At 46.9% G+C, this 17,384-nt stretch overlaps 9 protein-coding genes across 9 annotated transcripts; 4 read left to right on the top strand and 5 right to left on the bottom strand. All coding sequences in view use genetic code 12, as the record gives it.

Annotated features, from left to right (window-relative positions):
• Positions 1-555: 555 nt before the first annotated feature.
• On the top strand, positions 556-1,392 carry ARD (Ardp; the record flags this gene model as incomplete). The annotated part of the gene is made up of 1 exon (XM_025484112.1): positions 556-1,392. The coding sequence occupies one exon, from the start codon at positions 556-558 to the stop codon at positions 1,390-1,392; it is 837 nt and encodes a 278-aa protein (XP_025342327.1).
• Positions 1,393-2,410: 1,018 nt separating this feature from the next.
• Positions 2,411-3,400, bottom strand: CXQ85_000363 (uncharacterized protein; the record flags this gene model as incomplete). The annotated part of the gene is made up of 1 exon (XM_025484111.1): positions 2,411-3,400. The coding sequence occupies one exon, from the start codon at positions 3,398-3,400 to the stop codon at positions 2,411-2,413; it is 990 nt and encodes a 329-aa protein (XP_025342326.1).
• A 1,082-nt stretch (positions 3,401-4,482) lies between these two features.
• CXQ85_000362 (uncharacterized protein) lies at positions 4,483-5,229 on the bottom strand (the record flags this gene model as incomplete). The annotated part of the gene is made up of 1 exon (XM_025484110.1): positions 4,483-5,229. One exon carries the CDS (start codon positions 5,227-5,229, stop codon positions 4,483-4,485), a length of 747 nt encoding a protein of 248 aa, XP_025342325.1.
• Positions 5,230-5,824: 595 nt separating this feature from the next.
• Positions 5,825-7,032, top strand: DIE2 (dolichyl-P-Glc:Glc(2)Man(9)GlcNAc(2)-PP-dolichol alpha-1,2- glucosyltransferase; the record flags this gene model as incomplete). Its single annotated transcript, XM_025484109.1, has 2 exons — positions 5,825-6,736; positions 6,802-7,032. The coding sequence occupies 2 exons, from the start codon at positions 5,825-5,827 to the stop codon at positions 7,030-7,032; spliced, it is 1,143 nt and encodes a 380-aa protein (XP_025342324.1).
• Positions 7,033-7,178: 146 nt separating this feature from the next.
• On the bottom strand, positions 7,179-8,450 carry SMI1B (Smi1bp; the record flags this gene model as incomplete). Its single annotated transcript, XM_025484108.1, has 1 exon — positions 7,179-8,450. One exon carries the CDS (start codon positions 8,448-8,450, stop codon positions 7,179-7,181), a length of 1,272 nt encoding a protein of 423 aa, XP_025342323.1.
• Positions 8,451-10,879: 2,429 nt separating this feature from the next.
• Positions 10,880-11,389, top strand: CXQ85_000359 (uncharacterized protein; the record flags this gene model as incomplete). The annotated part of the gene is made up of 1 exon (XM_025484107.1): positions 10,880-11,389. The coding sequence occupies one exon, from the start codon at positions 10,880-10,882 to the stop codon at positions 11,387-11,389; it is 510 nt and encodes a 169-aa protein (XP_025342322.1).
• Positions 11,390-11,586: 197 nt separating this feature from the next.
• Positions 11,587-13,971, bottom strand: CXQ85_000358 (uncharacterized protein; the record flags this gene model as incomplete). The annotated part of the gene is made up of 2 exons (XM_025484106.1): positions 11,587-12,013; positions 12,227-13,971. 2 exons carry the CDS (start codon positions 13,969-13,971, stop codon positions 11,587-11,589), a joined length of 2,172 nt encoding a protein of 723 aa, XP_025342321.1.
• A 654-nt stretch (positions 13,972-14,625) lies between these two features.
• On the top strand, positions 14,626-15,209 carry CXQ85_000357 (aminoacyl-tRNA hydrolase; the record flags this gene model as incomplete). The annotated part of the gene is made up of 2 exons (XM_025484105.1): positions 14,626-14,656; positions 14,716-15,209. 2 exons carry the CDS (start codon positions 14,626-14,628, stop codon positions 15,207-15,209), a joined length of 525 nt encoding a protein of 174 aa, XP_025342320.1.
• A 157-nt stretch (positions 15,210-15,366) lies between these two features.
• On the bottom strand, positions 15,367-16,830 carry DOT6 (Dot6p; the record flags this gene model as incomplete). The annotated part of the gene is made up of 1 exon (XM_025484104.1): positions 15,367-16,830. The coding sequence occupies one exon, from the start codon at positions 16,828-16,830 to the stop codon at positions 15,367-15,369; it is 1,464 nt and encodes a 487-aa protein (XP_025342319.1).
• Between the last annotated feature and the right edge of the window lie 554 nt (positions 16,831-17,384).

Raw genomic sequence — 17,384 nt, 5'->3', positions numbered from 1 at the left:
ATCCTCAAAACTTTCCATCTTCCATAATGGAAAAACTTCCCTATTCGTCCCTCCTCTGGTGGCACTCTCGGTAAATAATCCGGCCCCCCCACCGGCACCCTGGTATTTTGTGGGTGACCTGGATGTTTCCCTATTCTACCATTTCTGGGCCTCCCGCCCAAATGCAAAACTCCCCCAGTTTCCCCACGCCGAACAGCCACAGTGTCACCTCTATTAATTTCACCCTTCTTCCACATTCACCTGCCAAACCTTATCAGTACTTTCCCTAGACAGAGTCGCTGGAGTTGCCTCCCCCTCCTTCGGTTTTCCTTCCAGAGTGATTCCCAACCCTCAACCTGCCGCCTGCAGCTGGAGGCTGGTGCGTCTGGGTGCTGATGGCCCATGCATATGTGCTGTATAGTGGCCAGCGCAGTGAACGTTTCTTTTCCCTGCGATTTGACGTGAGCACATCGGCCTCACCGCTGACTCTCTGGCGACTATATATATCCCGCTGTTTCCCCCACAATTCAACTTTTTTTTCTCTTTATCCAGCAAACACACTAAATTACTTTCACCATGAACTACGCTTACGAGAACGTCGTCCCAAACTTCAGAGCTGATGGCAAGTTGGTCATCATCACCGGTGGTTCTGGTGGTATGGCTTCTGTTATCTCTAGAGCTTTCCTTGCCCAAGGTGCTGCTGTCGCTCTTGTCGACATTAACTTGGAGAGAACTAAGCAGGCTGCCAAGGAGGTTTTGGCTTGGGGCCAGGAGACTTTGAAGGGCCTGCACGAGCTGCCTATTGGTGAGGTTTCCGCTTGGTCTTGTAACATTGGTGATGCTGAGAGTGTCACCACCACTTTTGCTGAGATCAACGAACACCACAACAACGTTGCTGACGTTTTGGTGAACACTGCCGGCTACTGTGAGAACTTCCCAGCTGAGGACTACCCAGCTTCTAACGCTGAAGGCATCATGCGTGTTAACGGTTTGGGTGCTTTCTACGTTGCTCAGGCTTTTGCCAAACCATTGATTGAGAACAACAAGCGTGGTTCTATCGTCATGATTGGCTCCATGTCTGGTACCATTGTCAACGACCCACAGCCACAGGCTATGTACAACATGGCCAAGGCTGGTGTCATTCACTTGGTTAGATCTTTGGCTTGTGAGTGGGCCAAGTACAACATCCGTGTCAACACGGTGTCTCCAGGCTACATCCTCACACCATTGACTAGAAACGTTATTGCGGGCAACACCGAGATGAAGGATGCTTGGGAGAGCAAGATCCCATTGCACAGAATGGCCGACCCAAAGGAGTTTGTTGGCTCTATCCTCTACTTGGCATCTGAATCCGCCTCGTCGTACACGACGGGTCACAATTTGGTTGTGGATGGTGGCTACGAATGCTGGTAATTGGGGTCGCTCCACGTTGCAACAGGGCTTAAATTCACTCGCTCACAATTACATTTTCCCTTTTGTTTGACGACGCTGTCTTGTGGGGTGCCTGCCTCACCGGTTGTTTAATGACTTACTCTTTTTGATGTCCTACGGTCTACGTTTTTTAATGCACAGTTATTTTATTCGAGGCCTCTGATTTTCACACCCAGCACCACCACCATCATGGTTTATAGACAATAGAAAGCGCTGGTTAGGTATATGTTTTTTGTTCTCCCCGTAGCATGTTGTTATTTCCCCGTCTCTCCCCCACGTCGCACAAAAAGTGACGTCCCGCCCAAAAGACGTTTTTTAGTGTGTAAAGCATAACCTGCGCGGCACCCCAAGCAGGCGAACTTGTTTGTTCAGCTTTGGGCGGGCCTCCCCCAGATTCCCCAGATTACGAAAAAAGCTTGTCGAGACCAAAATAGCAGTCAGGATCGTCTCCTTAAAGGAAATTCAATCTCTCTAGACTCTGACTTGGGTACTCAACAATGTCGATGCTTTTTTTCTTCTCTACTCCCCACATGGTCACTGCTGGCTATCCACTGTGCGTCAGGTGCTATTTTGGTTTCTGACTCTTTGCCCCGCCATGTCCGAACCGCCGCGGCTGCAACAGTCTTCTATGGATTCCAGCTTGAGGTAGTATAAGTAAAACTGTAAGGGGCGTGGGCGTTTTTGGGCGATTAGTTGTGGCGAGGCGGTGTCCGTGTCGGTGTCGCTGGTGGTGGCCCATTGGTGGCACTCCGGCCGTGCCGAGCCATCCACAGAAGTACACGGCCTTACTCTCGGTATCAACCGGCTGCAAAAGAAGCGAAAGAGCATAGAGGCAGAGGCAGGTGCCAGTAGGTTCCGATTAAGCTTTTCGGTGTTCTGGGTGGACCGGCCCGCCGAGAGTAAAGCTAGAGTGGTAGTGTTCATCTCCAACTACTTCAAGCCGGTGTTCGCCGGTTTCGCTCTCCTCCGCCCATGACTCTGAAATAGCTTAAAGGGATAGTTACTCCAACGAAGGAGGTGCAAGCTTGGCTGCCTCCCACATCTTTGCTAGCGCTTGCTTGAAACAGTTGACGTTGTAGTCAATGATAGTGAGCACTTCATCCATGTCTTGTTGCTCCTCGGGAGCATCGTCGTTTCTAATAAGCGCAACGAGAGCCAATCCACGGATCATTTGCTTGAGGTATAACACCAGTCCATTCAGCAAGTAACTAATTGACTTCACCCCATTGTCTTTGGCCGTTTTCCTTTCGTTGTCCACGTACAAGTCGTCCAAGTCAATGGTTATGTCGATAAACTCTGCACAGACTTCGTATGTCTGAATGTCGACTGGAGAGGAATCCGTTGCAACGTAGATCTTGGAGTTCACGTCGAAAAGGAATACCTTATCGATTGAAGAATGCACCACCAAGTTGTCAAGCATATTTTCTAGCGACGGTAACTCAGGAATGAGCTTCTGTACAATTCTCGAAAAAGCTTCGTAAATAGAATGGTCAAAGATAGATGTAAGGTAGAACGACACTTGGACGCCCTCGAGTCCCAAGTCAAGCAACTCGTCTCCTGTTCGCTGCATAATGTCTCTCTGTGCATCGATTCTGTAGTCCTCCGACAAACCGTCTATTTTATGGATGAGTACTTCAATATGAATTTTTGGGTTCACTTTATAAGCGTATTCGATGATCATGGAAAGATTCGTCAAGGCATTAAGATACTCATCTTGAGAATCAATGACATACACCAAAGCACCCACCAGCGAAAACAAACGTTCAGAGTCGTACGTAGGCTCAAAGTAATTAAGTTGTCCCGGTAACTCCATCACAGAAAGGTCTATAAGCGACAGAAACTGTTCCAGTGTTGGCTTAGAAGTCGACTCCAAATAAAGCGTGTCTAGCGGCTGCATGTTATGAAACACAACCTTGCAAATTGACGACTTGCCTCCTCTCCTGAGGCCCATAAGAAGGATCGTGGCATTGGTAGCTTCCTGATTGTCCATTGTGGGAAAGATGGTGTTGATGAAGAACCTACAACCGATAAGAAGGTTTGAGTGCGCTCACACAGGAATGGCACCAAATTCCATTCCATGTGTTTTAGTCAACGGCGATAGGCTGTACCGAGGATTTTTTTATGAAAACTGAAGTTGGCGTTAATTTGGTTAGTGGGATGCTAGTGTGTCTTTTTTTGTTGTGGAAGTTGGTGAGCTGTTGATTAACCGGGGATTGAGTGAGCAGTTGACGGATAACGGCGGGAGGAGGCCTTTGTGGAACTACGAAAGTCTTTGAAAGAACATGCCATGGTATTAGAGTCCTGGAAAAGTAAATAATTGAATACTCTATGCTTGTGTACATTGATGTTCAGCTGTATTGAACTTCTTACCAGACATATACTCATGCTCTTATACTTGCTATTACCTGAGAACCATATCACCACCTATACCTTCTGCAAGCAGAATAAGACTACTTCCATAATCCTTCGCTGCATGTCTGGGTGAACCTGTTGGCCACATATCATCTCCTTTGAGTGCAAGCCTCAGTGCTTCAGGTGCTTCACTCTGTTCTCGAGATGGCCAAAGCCAGAACATCCGTATCATTCCATCATGTGTAGCTACTGCTAACTTGCTTTGGTCGGGAGACACAGTTGCACTGAAAGCTCGGAGCCCTTCTCCTGCCACATTTGCTATAAGATCAAGGCTTGGGTAACTGTAAACGGCGGCGATACCTAGAGACATACAGTAAGAATGACCAAACGTAACTGCCATCTCTCGCCTTCTCTCCAGCCACATAATAGATGTAACTTGGCCAGCTGTCTGTAAAGTTTTGATCAAGGTACCCAGAGAAACATGCCATACTCTTACACATCTATCGTTTGAGCCTCCACCAGTCACTAGAAGGGAAGGAGGAGACGACCATGGACAGAAATCAAGTGCCTTGACAGCAGCAGTATGGGGTAGAACACAAATTCTTTCTGGAGCCATATCTGGTCTTGAAATGTCCCATATAACTGCACGGTTCTCGTTTCCTCCTGCTGCCATATAATTACCATCTTTGCTAATGGTAATGCCTGAAGTTAGATAGTGTTTCAATTTTGAAAGTTGAAGAACTTACCTGTTACTTGCTGGTAAAACTCGTGGACAATAGGCTTTATTGCCACTCTACCTTTTACCGAAATGCTGTGGATAGCACCAGTTCTGTCACCTACGAAGAACTGACCTGACGTCCAAGATGCACAGAGAACAGAGCTTGGAAAGCTCAAGGAGCCTTTGAGACATCCTAATGAGTCCATAATCGTAACCGTACCATCATCTGTAGCTACCAAGACGTACCCGCCTCCACATTTCAAGCAGCTAATGCTGCTTTCGTCAGGGCTTGTCCAAAATCCTTGAACTTCCAACTGCCCGTTCCACCAATAAGCCACTTCATTTATTCCAATGGCAAGCTTTTGGGAAAGCGGACACCATGAAATGATATTAACGTAGAAGTTGTCCATGATGCCAGCCGTAATGAGATAATGGATCTCAGCAAGTTCTGCTGGTTTCTTGGGCTTCTGAGTCTTCAGAGAAGGTGGCAGACGCGGGTCGGCTTGAATTGGTGATGCCGTATTTGAGCGACTGGAACTGTTGTTGCTATAAACCAACGCTTTGGTCTCTAGATTAAGAATTTCGACAAGTGAGGACTGGTGATTTGAACGAGGTGAATGCCTGGAAGGCGTCTCTGGAACCATCGAAGCAGTTATAGGTCGAACATCTTGTTTATAGTCGTAAACTCGTAATACAGAGCAATTTTCTGGCAGAGGTAGGTCTCTGGCCAGAGCTGGTCGTTGGGACATGGGGTAGGAAATGGTTGCAAAAACGATAGTATCGCAGAACACAAATAACAGGGAAGGGGGGAAATGGGTTAAGGAACATACTCAGTAAATAATCCAAAAACACCTCCAAGAGAAGAACCTTCAAATTTAAGGATTCAAGGGGGTATAATCTTGCTGTCTGAATGTACCATACCTATATATTGAATCAACGAAGTGACCGTTTCGCCTGGATGATTACAAGTTCTTGCCTCTTGAAAGATATATGATTACTCAAGGCACCGAGTCGACTCTAATCACGAAATGAATTGACCTGAGTCATGTTATTCCTTTAACCCAAACCCCTACTCTACCTCTTGGCTACTTCTGTATACCCATCTAGGCATTACCCTTAATAAAACGAAAGTTAACACCACTCACTCTACACTAAATAACACCGCTCAAACCACATCCCAGTCGTTCCTTAAAAACATTCATTTCTATGCTCCACTTGGTCCCAGCACCCACTATCACTGAACTTTCCCTCTCACCTGTCTTTCGCAGCCATTTCCTATCGCGCTGAGTATCAACTTTATACTACTAAGCGATACTATCAAGGCCCCAGGAGATACACGCTCCAATGGCTCTCGAAAACCTCGTGCTTCCAATTTTTGCTGGTCTTACATGGCTAATTGCTCAGACAGCACACCAGGAACTAAAATGGCCATTCATTGATGAGATCTTCCATCTTAGACAGTGTGCTACCTACTGCGCTCATCAGTTCTCCAAATGGGATAACAAGATAACCACACCTCCAGGGTTGTACTTGTTAGGAACATGGTACCATCACTTCTTAAGCGCAATAGGTATCCAGGACTCTTGTGGTGCCACTGCGCTCCGATCATTGAACTTATTGGGTGGAGTTGTGGCTTTACCTCTAGCACTATCATTGGTACCAACCAACAATTTCTGGAAAGTTAATGTGATTTCATTGCCTTTGTTATACACATATTACTTCCTCTTCTATACAGATGTGTGGTCTACTATATTGGTGGTGCTCCCGCTCCTTACTGTCCTCAAGCATCGTTCCTTGAAGGGTGCGGTGTATGCTAACTTGGCTGGCTTTGCTAGTCTATGGCTTAGGCAGACTAATATCGTATGGATTCTGTTTGTTGGTGTTGTGCTTATAGATAAAAGAAAGCAAAAGGCTACGTCTTTCTACCAGCAAATCCACAATTTCGTCGTGCAATGTTTCCGTGATTGGGTAATTCTCATCCCATTTGCAGTGAATGCCTTTCTATTCGTTGCCTTCGTTTACGTCAATGGAGGCATTACTTTTGGCGACAAAGAGAATCACCAGATCACCCTTCACCTTGTCCAAGTCTTCTATTGTGCTGCATTCATCACCTTCTTCACTTTACCGGTATGGTTATCAGTTAAGACTTTGAAGAAATACGTTCAGTTTACTGTCACTGGTAGAAAAGGATTGAATCTATTACTAACTATCGCATCGTTTGTGGCAATCAACCACATCATTAAACATTACACTGTTGTCCATCCATTCTTGCTCGCAGACAACCGCCATTACACCTTTTATATCTATCGCAAAATACTCAGCAAGCCTTGGGCAAACCTTGTGACTGTTCCGGCTTACCACTTTTCGTCATGGGTCATAATACACTCACTCCAGGAACTGTATCATTCATCCATGCTATCCTTGCACCCGCTCAGTATCATTGCATTGGTTTTGTCGGCCACTGCTACCTTGATACCTTCTCCATTATTCGAGCCAAGGTACTATATTGTACCTTTGGTCATCCTGAGGATATTTATGGTTCCTCAGAATGAAAGATTATCGCGTACAGCAAGTCATACCCTCGAATTTGTGTGGTATCTGACGATAAACGCGTTGTTCTTCGTCGTTTTCTTCACATACAAGTTCTCGTGGTTAACAGAGCCTGGTGTCCAACGCATTATATGGTAGAACTGACCATTTAGTGATCCTCATCATCCAGATCAACCACAGTGTTCTCATGGGTGATGTCACCTTCAGTTATCGTTTGGTCAGGCAAAGGAGTATTTAGCTGGTCGATACCTCTTAAATTATCATTAAGGAAATCATCAGACGATTTGTTTTCAAAGACTGGCACTTTGTAGGAGAACTCTTGTTTAAGGTGCTTAAGGAGGTCTTGGTTATCCTGACTCTTGAGCTCTTCTTCCAGTAACGAAGAGATCCATTCGCTAACCGCTCTTCTGCGCAAAGCATCCATGTAAGGCGTTTCTTTTTTTGTCTCTGGGTCGATGTACACGAGCTCAGTGTCAACACCGCACATAATATCTTCAACTTCGGCGTTTTCTTTTAGTTCCCAGTTGCCCATCTCCAAATCATTAGCGAAGATTAAAAGGAAATCACCAAAGTTATCAGCGATCTTAAACTTTGTATTGAAGTCGCGTCCGAACAAGATTACTTGTCCCCATTTACCCTGGTTAGCTGATTCCCCAGATGCCTCAGGCAGATGTGAAAGGTCCACGCCAATGCAATTACCCACCTCATCTGTAATCAATGGAGTCCATCTAGAATGTGCGTAGATGGGTTGGATAGCTCCAGGAGGCACGGAGCGCTGGTTGTTATACAAGGAATTGGTCCTCTGGGCACTCTCAGGTCTGGAATTGGAGCTGTAAGAAGCTTCACTGTGGCCGTCAGACAAGTCAGAGCCCAAGTTTGATTCCTCAATTTGAGCAGTTCTAGGCTCAGCGACTCTTTGCACTGGCATTTGTTTAAGGATTTCTTGATGGACACTCTTCCAGGAAGCAGCCATAACAGCGATCTCATCAATAGACATAAGTTTCAAGCCAAACACAAGGCCACCGAAGCCGCCATCGTTAAGACTCAGCTGGCCATCCGTCAAACGGAAGAATTCCACAACACATTCAGGCAAGGTATAGTTCAAGTCCTTCTGGAACTCATTGAGATCAGCCTCAGTGCATGGAGTCAGAAGGGAGGTATTCAACTCAGGCAGGTGTTTGTGAAGCCATTTCTTAATATGTCTCCATGCCAAAGTCACTTCGTGAACACCTTCAGTGACGTCTCCAGTAGGCCCATTGGCAAAAGAAACAGTGGAGCTGTTATCGTGGTGGGACAAGAGGCTCGTTTTCGCAGATGGCTTATTCACCCTGTTGAAAGATTTGCGGGAATCATAGTCGGAGTACTTGTCAGTGGCTGAGAGGGAGTATACAAACTCCTTGACACGCTCAGTGAATTTCATGGATGTAGCAAGACGAGAAAAAGGTAGTCAGTGCCAAGTGGAAAGGGTTTAGGTTGGCGGCTCGGTGATCGGTAATAACACAAGAATGTATGGGAGCGATGGAAAAAGCGCGTACCTCTCCCGAATTGGGTAAACAACGAGGACTCAAAACCGCTCGAGCAAGACAAGAAAAAAAGAGCAGAAAAAGAAAGGACGTTGAATGTCGGAATGTCTGATTGTGTTAGAGCGTTTGAAGTAATGGGAACACTTGTAGAGCCCTCTGGTTGGTTCCTTCTGTGTTGGCTGCTAATTCACCGTTTCGCTTAATTACGCGAGCGCGAGAAAGAAGGTAAAAAAAAAAATGCTACTCTACTGTATGTGCCCCGGGCATGAAGTGCTGGATCTATTGAAAAGATGAAACACGATAAACCGGGTAGCTTCACTCTGGCATACTGGCGCAGGAGAGGTTGAAGAAAAGGAACATGGTTTTCAGTACGGGATTTCCACCTTCCAAACCGTAGGCTTTTACCCCTAGGACTTGGGAGGCTTCCCTGGTGAAATACTCACACAGAGATGGACAAAATGAAAATCCGTAGATTCAGCAGACCCACCACCGGAGAAACGTGTCAGAACGACACGATTCAGTAGCAGCTGGCCGAGATTCAAGAACCTCGAGCCGTTGGGCCCGCCCCAGCTCCTGGGCCTCAGTATGCGTTGGTAATCAAATATGAGGTTTGAGAAGATGAGCACCGATGGGTTATATAGTGGACTGTTACCCGGCTCATGGCCGAGGTGCTCTTGACCAGGGCAGGGATATGGGGAGAGCTGGAGAGGGATTCTACGGTTGTGTTGTGTTGGGTGTTGCTTTTTTTTTTTTTTTTTTTTTTTTTTATGCTTGCACTGAAAAAGTCATTGTAGTAAAAAGGTATAAGTAGAAACACCATATAACGGTGAGTTTTTCTGTCGATCGTTTGGCAGGGCACTTGGAGCGGCTGCTGGAGGACCAGTGGAGATTTGATGGTGACTTAATGGTGACTTTGCAATAACAGAGAGGTTTTTTGACTTGTAGAATGAATTCACCGCAAAAATTGACTACTCGATGTTCATCACTTTTTGAACTTCAAGGGGGAAGAGCTACGTTGGCTTAGAGATCACTGGAAGTGAACGGCTACTACTGATCATTACATTGTAGCTTCTAGGCGAACCGTTGGTTTCAATCATTTATTTTATTGCATTGGCCACAAAGTGATTGAGTATGTATGACTTTGATCTCGTCTGGTGGACAGAAGGCGTCAGAAGGTGTAAAAAGCTTCAGATGAGGTCGATTCATTTGGCTGCAAACCCATTAAAGGAAGCACAAGGACAAACGATCCCTTCGATTGGAGTTACAATTCTTGAAATGAGCGCCCACCAGGAATCTAAGGTCCCTGAAAAAGATCCCCGAAAGCTTAAAACAGCTTCATTTTCGTCACCAACCCAATCCTGACCTTACTGCGTTTTCCCTGGTCAAACTACCAGTGCTCCTGCAATGGCAGCAATGGCAGTAGTGAAAACGACTACTTCCGATAACCACCCTCTTTCTTCCAATCTACAACGCAACGAAATCAATGAGCTCTCATGCGTTACCAATTCATCATCTTCAGTCCCATTCCTCCTCATAACCCTTGAATCCACTGACTACCCTCACTTTGTCTCGCCCAGACCCTATATGCGAGTAGCTGTCAAAGTGCGATTTTGCAACCATTTCCATGCGTAGTGGAAACCTCCAGAAGACGAAATAGGCGAGCTTTTCGAGAGGTATAAACCAGCAACAATCGACAAATCTCGTTAAGCCTCACATTCCACGACCCCTAACAAAAACTACCTTCTCGGCTACCTAAAAACAACAACTTACGATACCTACGACAAGAAAATAGACGATGCAAGGCACCAGTCGACTTCCACCAGCAACAACGTGTAGAACAAAATATCCCGCCAATCTTCTTCATCCCACTGTTTCCACAACCTTCCCTCTCCTTCTCTTTTCCCTCTGTGATTTTTCCTATGTCATTTTTCATAAGCCTTCTGTCGCTCGTTCGGTCATATAATTCCTAATTAAGACAAGACCACAACACACGCTGCACTGGCACCAGAACAACGGCAACCAAACGACAACAGACAACAGACAACAAAGACAACTGGTGATAAAAGGCCGTATTATACAACTAAAGCTTACTAAAACTTCTTTACTGCCAATCAGTCTAACTTCGGCCACTTCTTTTGCACCCAATTCACGTGCAAGTATCGACGAAAAGCCAAAGGCAGTAATCCTTTTTTTTTTTTTTTTTTTTTTTTCCTCGCCCTCGTTCTCGTTCTCCCCACCATTCCTTCACCTTGACCCGCACCGAAGCTACACTTTCACAGTTGCTTCCCACTACTCTTCTTCTTTCTCCAATCCAATCCATCCCATCATGGCCTGCCTTGCGAAATTCAGAAACTTGGTCGTCTTCACCGTTCTTTTCTACGGCTTGTACCTTTTCACCTACAAGTGTCCCCAGGTGGTGGACCATCCAATTGAGCTGTCGGCAAAGTCCATCTTCAGCCCTCTTGCCTCCACACACAAACACTTGTGTGGCCACTTGAACCATGGCCACCAGGTTGCTACTCCTTACATTGGTAAGGTTCACCAGTTCTTGGATGACCACGTCCACTCGACTGCTTTCTTCAAGGACAACAAGATTGAGGACAAGATCCAGTGTGCCAAGGGTAAGTTCAACACCCACGTCCACCCATACGTGGTGAAGGTCTGGGAAGGCGTTGAGTTCGTCGAGGCTCAGGCTTTCGACCTTGGCTACAAGGCTTACGGTCACGCTGAACAGCACTTCCACAAGACTATCCAGCCAAAGGCTGAGGAGTTCAAGGACGCTGTCGTTAACCAGGCCGAGGCTGTCAAGGATGAGGTCCATGAAAACTTCGAGTGATCCTCTGCCTGTTTGACTTAGGTGTATATATCCGCTATCTTATGTTTATTATTTCTATGAACGGGCAATTGCCTTGTTGATTTGTAGATTTTTTTTACATGCTGGCGTCGAGCCAGTGCCGCCACCAACTGGTAGCTGGTACTGGTAGCTGCCATTGATGCTGCCTGCTGCGGCGGCCGCGCTTATCTCCTAAAGCCCTACGAGCTCAAGTCTGCCTCCAATTGCTCAGGGGCATCTTCTTCTGCCTCGATAGATTCGTCACTTTCGATCTGCTCGGGCGATTCGTCAATAAAAGCAGCTTCGAATTCCTCGCTTTTAGCCTCAGGCGCTTGTTGGGCGTCTTCGCTGCTTCCAGGAACGCGAGATTCAATATCCTCTCTCGCATTTGCACCCTCCTTGGCATGTGCAGACTGAGGGGCGTCTTCTCCAACGGCTTCGTTAAGAGCTTCTGAATTAGCATCAGCAGCAAATGACGCTTCACCATTGGCTGCTTCTGCAGAGGCCTTACGGGCTTCTTCAGCGGCCTTTTTGGCCTTTTTGGCTGCCTCTGCCTTCTCCTTCTTGGCGTCCTCGAGCTGACGAGTAATTCCTTCTCTCATCTGGTAGGCCACGTTGGCTTTCGCTCTAACCAACTGTAGGTATTCGTCGTTATCACGGATGAGGAAATTAATGTGGAAATTTATGCTGCCCAAGTATTCGATCCATGGCGCCAACCCACGAGGCTTCACGCCCCACGGTGGTTCTCCTTATACTTGTTGGCCTCGTCAAAATCTTATCTCTGAGCTGGAAATCAGTTCCTTGATTTTGTGGTGCTCCTTCCAAGCAGCCCATCCAAACTTGTCCTCGTATGTTGGGTCAGACTCAAGCATGCCGATCATGTCGGAAAGGGAATTAGTGAAGCCGGTTAACAAGGTTTCAGCATAGGACTCGATGACATCGACAGTTTCCTGAGTGATTGCAAAGTACAGAGTGACAATCTCTGCATGCACGGCATTAAGGGAATCTTCAGCATCCTTCATCGTTTGCTCAACTGCTTCCTTGCATTCGCTGATTTCATCTCTCATTTTCTGCCTGTCCACAACTGGGTTCTCAATGAGCTCGTTTGTCTCCTTCATGTGTTCAAAATCCTTGTTGATCTTGGAAATAAGAATGTTCATCCTCTTGTATCTGTCGTAGTTGCTCTGTTGCAATTTGGTGAAGTTGGCGGAAATCTCATCCCTCAATGGATCAAGTGTAGCATTCAAAACAGGAATCATATCGTCCTCAAGACTACCGTATGCCATCTTCAACATCTGGTCTACCTTAGACCTCCAATAAATAATCTCCTGCTCAAGCACGGCTTGTGGAGAGTACTCGTACTTCAGCACGTCCTCATGGTCAACTGTGGCCACCTCTTCGTCCTTTTCAGGAGCATCTGAAGCATCGCCTTCGTAGACAGTTGCAGTCAACCAAATTGTCTCAGTTTGAAAGTCGGTCTCTTCTTCGGACTCGTCAACATTCTCAGATTCAGTTGGTACTAAGGTGGATTCAGTCTCCGTGGAAGTTTCCTCCACCTCTTCTTCCTCACCCTCGACCTCACCCTCGACCTCAGAGATTACCTCACTAAGAATCGAATCCACTGTGGAGGCCACGCCATAGTCATCGGTCTTCTCGAGTGCTGTTTCCTCTTCCTGACCGGCAGTTTCTTCAACTGCCACATCGGTACTTTCAGGGATAGGCACAACAGAAGTTACATCTTCCAAAATTGTCTTGACTACGTCCAAAACATCCTCGCTAGTAGCGTGGTCGCTTCTTCTCTGCTTACCAATGCCAGACTCTGTGAAGCTCTTAAACTCGCCTTTGATGAACTCAGACTTGCTTCTGAAAGACGCATTAAGCTTTGAGCTCTCTTCCACAAGAGCATCCAACAAACGGTTGAATTGCGTTCCAACCCACAGAACTTTAGTGGCGTCAGCAATTTTTAACACCACACCATTGGTGGAGACCGCAGTCCAAGCAGCAGACAAGGCTGGGAAGACTTGCAATTCAAGGAAACGGCTGGAGTGTCTACTTGCATGACCAAGAATAACTCCAGTGTGTCTTTTGACGTAATTGACGGTATTATCAACAGAGTCGACCAAATGATGGTTGTAAGTGTTGAAATAATGTTCCAAGATAGGACCAGCACTGCCCTTGTAGTACAGCAAAGCCCTAGCCCATACATAATCGAACTTTGTTGCCACAAATGTGTAAGCTGGGCCAACGTAGATATCGGCCCAGTCTTGCAGCTTGACTCTATACTTATCCAAAGTATACGATACAGCGTAGTTTTCGTCGAATTGGGCCCAAGTCGCGTGAGTTTTCTGCCAAGCAGGGGTCAATTTGTCGACAGCTCCTGTTTGCTGGTCGATCCATTCAAGGTGGGGTTGAAAGTAGTGGTTCCATGCTGGGTAGACAAACAAGTTGGCGGCGTCACAAGTGTAACGAGTTGGAGCACACGAGCCAGAATAGTCCTGCCTGCATCCAAACAGTAACAAGTAGGCAATGTAGGCTACAAAAAAGTAAAACACTTTGGTCTTACTCAAACGTAACCAGCGTAGCATTTAATGTTGTATATCTATGGTGTTGATGATCAGTGAGGCTGGTATGTAGGTGACTTTTGGTGATACAAGATCGGTTACGGTTGCTGTGTGCAGCACATACCGTTAGAGGGCCAACAAGCTGTGTTGGTTTTAGCTTTTACGTTGATGGGATGGCAGTGGAATGCTTTTAAGAGTTTTTTGCTAAATTACTAATGTTATCTTCTTGTTTAAATCTACTTTTTGGCTTTCTTGTTGACTTACGTTAGGGCAGGTCAACAGTGGCTGCAAAACCGGTGAGAACCAGCCAGCAACACCAAAGCCAACCAAAAATACCCTAAACAGAAACGTTAAATACATTTTCAACACTTTTCTTATCATGAAAGAATCATTCACCTCCAATCTACCATAAATAATCCAACTTTCTTTGGCCTCCTGGTGTTGCCTCGTCTGCTGGCGCTCATTCAGCCGTACGACGTTATTTGTCTCTTCGTACACAAGAAAACTTCAAACTATCATTCAGTCAAGAAAGAACAACCACACAACTCTCTAATCCTCCCGACTCCCACGGAAATGCAATTCCAGGGTCCCTTTTAATCTGTTTGCCTACACGTGACCACCCTCCAACTGCTCGCCTTCTCTACATGGATCTACTGTAGCTTCTCTGCAACTACCACCATGGCTCAAACCGTCGGCTTGCTTACCCTCTGTGCGGCCAGCTTTCTAACTGGATACGTTGTGCATGGCTGGTTTGCCCTGCCGCCAAAGTTCGTAAGGTTAGGCCCCTGAAACCACCTTCCTCGGACTCCGATGCCTCCACTGAATCATACTCTGACTCAGACTCTGAAGACGACATAGAGATAGACTCCAGGCCGTTGAACGAGATCCCAGGCGAGGTGAGAATGACATTGATCGTTCGCCTGGACCTTAAAATGGGTAAGGGTAAGGCTGCTGCTCAATGTTCCCATGCTACTTTGGCATTATATAAGAGGATGGCTGATGCGCTGAAAGGTTCATACAACCCTACACTTCTCCAGAGATGGGAGCGTGGCAACGGACAGGCAAAGATCACTCTTCAAGTTCCTAATCAAGAAGACATGGATGTCATGTTTGCCCAGGCTCTTTCTCTTGGGGTGAACGCATACATTGTTCACGATGCTGGAAGAACGCAAATTGCAGCTGGAAGTGCCACTGTCCTTGGACTTGGCCCGGCACCTAAGCTTGTCATGGACCAGATCACTCTGGATTTAAAATTGTATTAGCATGTATATAGAAATGCATCTGTTGAAAGTGAAAATAAAGCGATGGAGATCTATCCTGTGGATGCCACACTGGTCCAGCAGCGCATGGCGTTTTTTTTATGTTTTCTCTTTGTCTACGTTTGCGATTCTTTGAAGGGTCAACTAGGCCCCTGAGAGCCTAGTGGAGCTTCCGGCGAATTCCTTCTCTCACGGAGAGAGGATTGACCGCTGAGGAAGCTCTTCTTTTCCGTTGCCGGCGGATATGACCCGGAATAGAGTCGTCCACATCTAGTAGTACATCATCATCATCGTCATCATCTGAATCGATACCGCCAATGACAGAGTCTACCTCGTCATAAAAGTCATCGACGTCGTCAAGGCCAATCAGGGACTGTCTACGACGGATATGGTCACGAGAAACCAGAGCCCTGTGTCCGTTCCGAAGACGTTCAAGAGCATCTATACGTGCCCAGATCTCTCCCTCGGTTCTTTGTGGAAGCAAGATCAGAAGCTCTGCAAAAGAAAGCTCCTTACGACGACGGTTGATCAATAGTTCATCCTCCTCCATAGACCACGGAATCTTGAAAATTGGTTGACTTGAACTGCGTCCTCCTGCTTTATCCTTTCCTTTATCCTTTTCACTGTCTCTGAGTTCCTTAGTACTCTTTTCGGTCGACTCGCTCCTCTTCAAAGGTTTAGGTGCGGAGTTCCGTCTTTCAGTATGGACCACCAGCATGGACAGTCTTCGGAGAGGCTGGGAAGTACCAACAATGGAACCATTACGGATACTGGATAATGTTGAAGCCAAATGCGGGAGCCCGGAAGGACCCAGCACGGAGGCACCCGTAGAAGGACCACTTATACTGTTGCCGCCGAACAAGATAGGCAAGTGAGCTAAAGCGCTATTCGTCAGCTGATGGTGGGGAATGTTCATAGACTTTGACGGAAGACTCAGGACAGAGTGACGCAGCGACAGCACCGAGGTTCTATCATCACGCACAATCTGAATAATCGAGTTGTTGTGCATGTGTGGGGGATGCTGGTCGACGTTAGAATTTCTAGGGGTGATACCCAGTGGGCTGGGGACTGGGTGGGGTTGGTTATGTGGCAAGTTCAGTGTAGGGTCGATGGAGATTTCGGTGAAGTATCCACCGCTTGAGCCGCTGGCGGCAGCCGACTGGGGGTCTAACGGCACGTCCAGTTTAGGCAGATTGTCGAACGTTTGAGGATGTGACGTGGTATTTATGGGACCCGAAGGAGAGCCACTATTCTGGTTGGATAAGGCATTTAGACCTGCCAAAGCAGTAGAAACGGTATCGTAGCCGGTGAACGTCGTGTTGGCGTGGGGAGAGTAAACAGAAGGAATTCTCGGCGTCAGAGACTCGGATTGGCGTCTCTTCGGAGGTTTCTTCGACGCCAGCGATACAGAACCAGCCGGACTCGAGTTCCCGCTATCTGAGCCCGAACCGGCTGCAATGGCAGCGGCCGCAAGGCCCCCTAGCGCCTGGGAGGATTTAGGAGGGTTCTTCAAATTACCACTCTTCAACCGTCTCCAACGGAACTGGCACGCGTTGGGCGTTCTGTTATTGAAATGAGACGCAATTTCCTTCCATCCGAGCTTCTGGGTATCTTTCAAGTGCATCAAGAGGAGGTCGTCCTGGGCGTCCCATGACGTTGGGGTTCTCGAGAAGTTTTTGGCCAGGTTCGGTGACGCGCTGGCTGCTGGTGGGGGCTATCTGGAGAAGCCATAGTGGAGATATGTAGCGGTGAAGATTTCGACGAGTTTGGTTGACTGGGGTATTGGATCTTATGTAAGGTCCCTAGCGGTGAACTTGTCGACTTGTCTCGGTGATGATCATCGACGACAACCGCACGTGACTTGACAACTGGGAGTGGGGCACTGTCGGGGTAAGGTAGACGAAACGGGTAGCTTCTGGAAAGAAAAATTGCCAAAGAATATGGTTTAGGTGGAATTGAATTGCTAGAATTTATTGTCCCCTCATGGATATCTCTCAAATTATGGCCGAATTGATGGACATTCAGCTCAACCTCGGTGGTGGTTAAGTCAGACTCCTGCATTCGTCGAGGAGCCACATGCTGCACACGCCAAAAGAAATGGACCCTGGGGGCAGTGAATATGGGTGGTTTTTGGAGGTTTTGGAAAATAAAATTAATCTGGGTGGTCTAAAAGGGCTG

The sequence above is a fragment of the Candidozyma haemuli genome (genome assembly GCF_002926055.2).
Source record: "Candidozyma haemuli strain B11899 chromosome Unknown A_2014730914, whole genome shotgun sequence".
NCBI classification, from domain to species: domain Eukaryota; kingdom Fungi; phylum Ascomycota; class Pichiomycetes; order Serinales; family Metschnikowiaceae; genus Candidozyma; species Candidozyma haemuli.
Note: the sequence above shows the minus strand (reverse complement) of the source record. Positions and strands in the feature narration are given on the sequence as shown.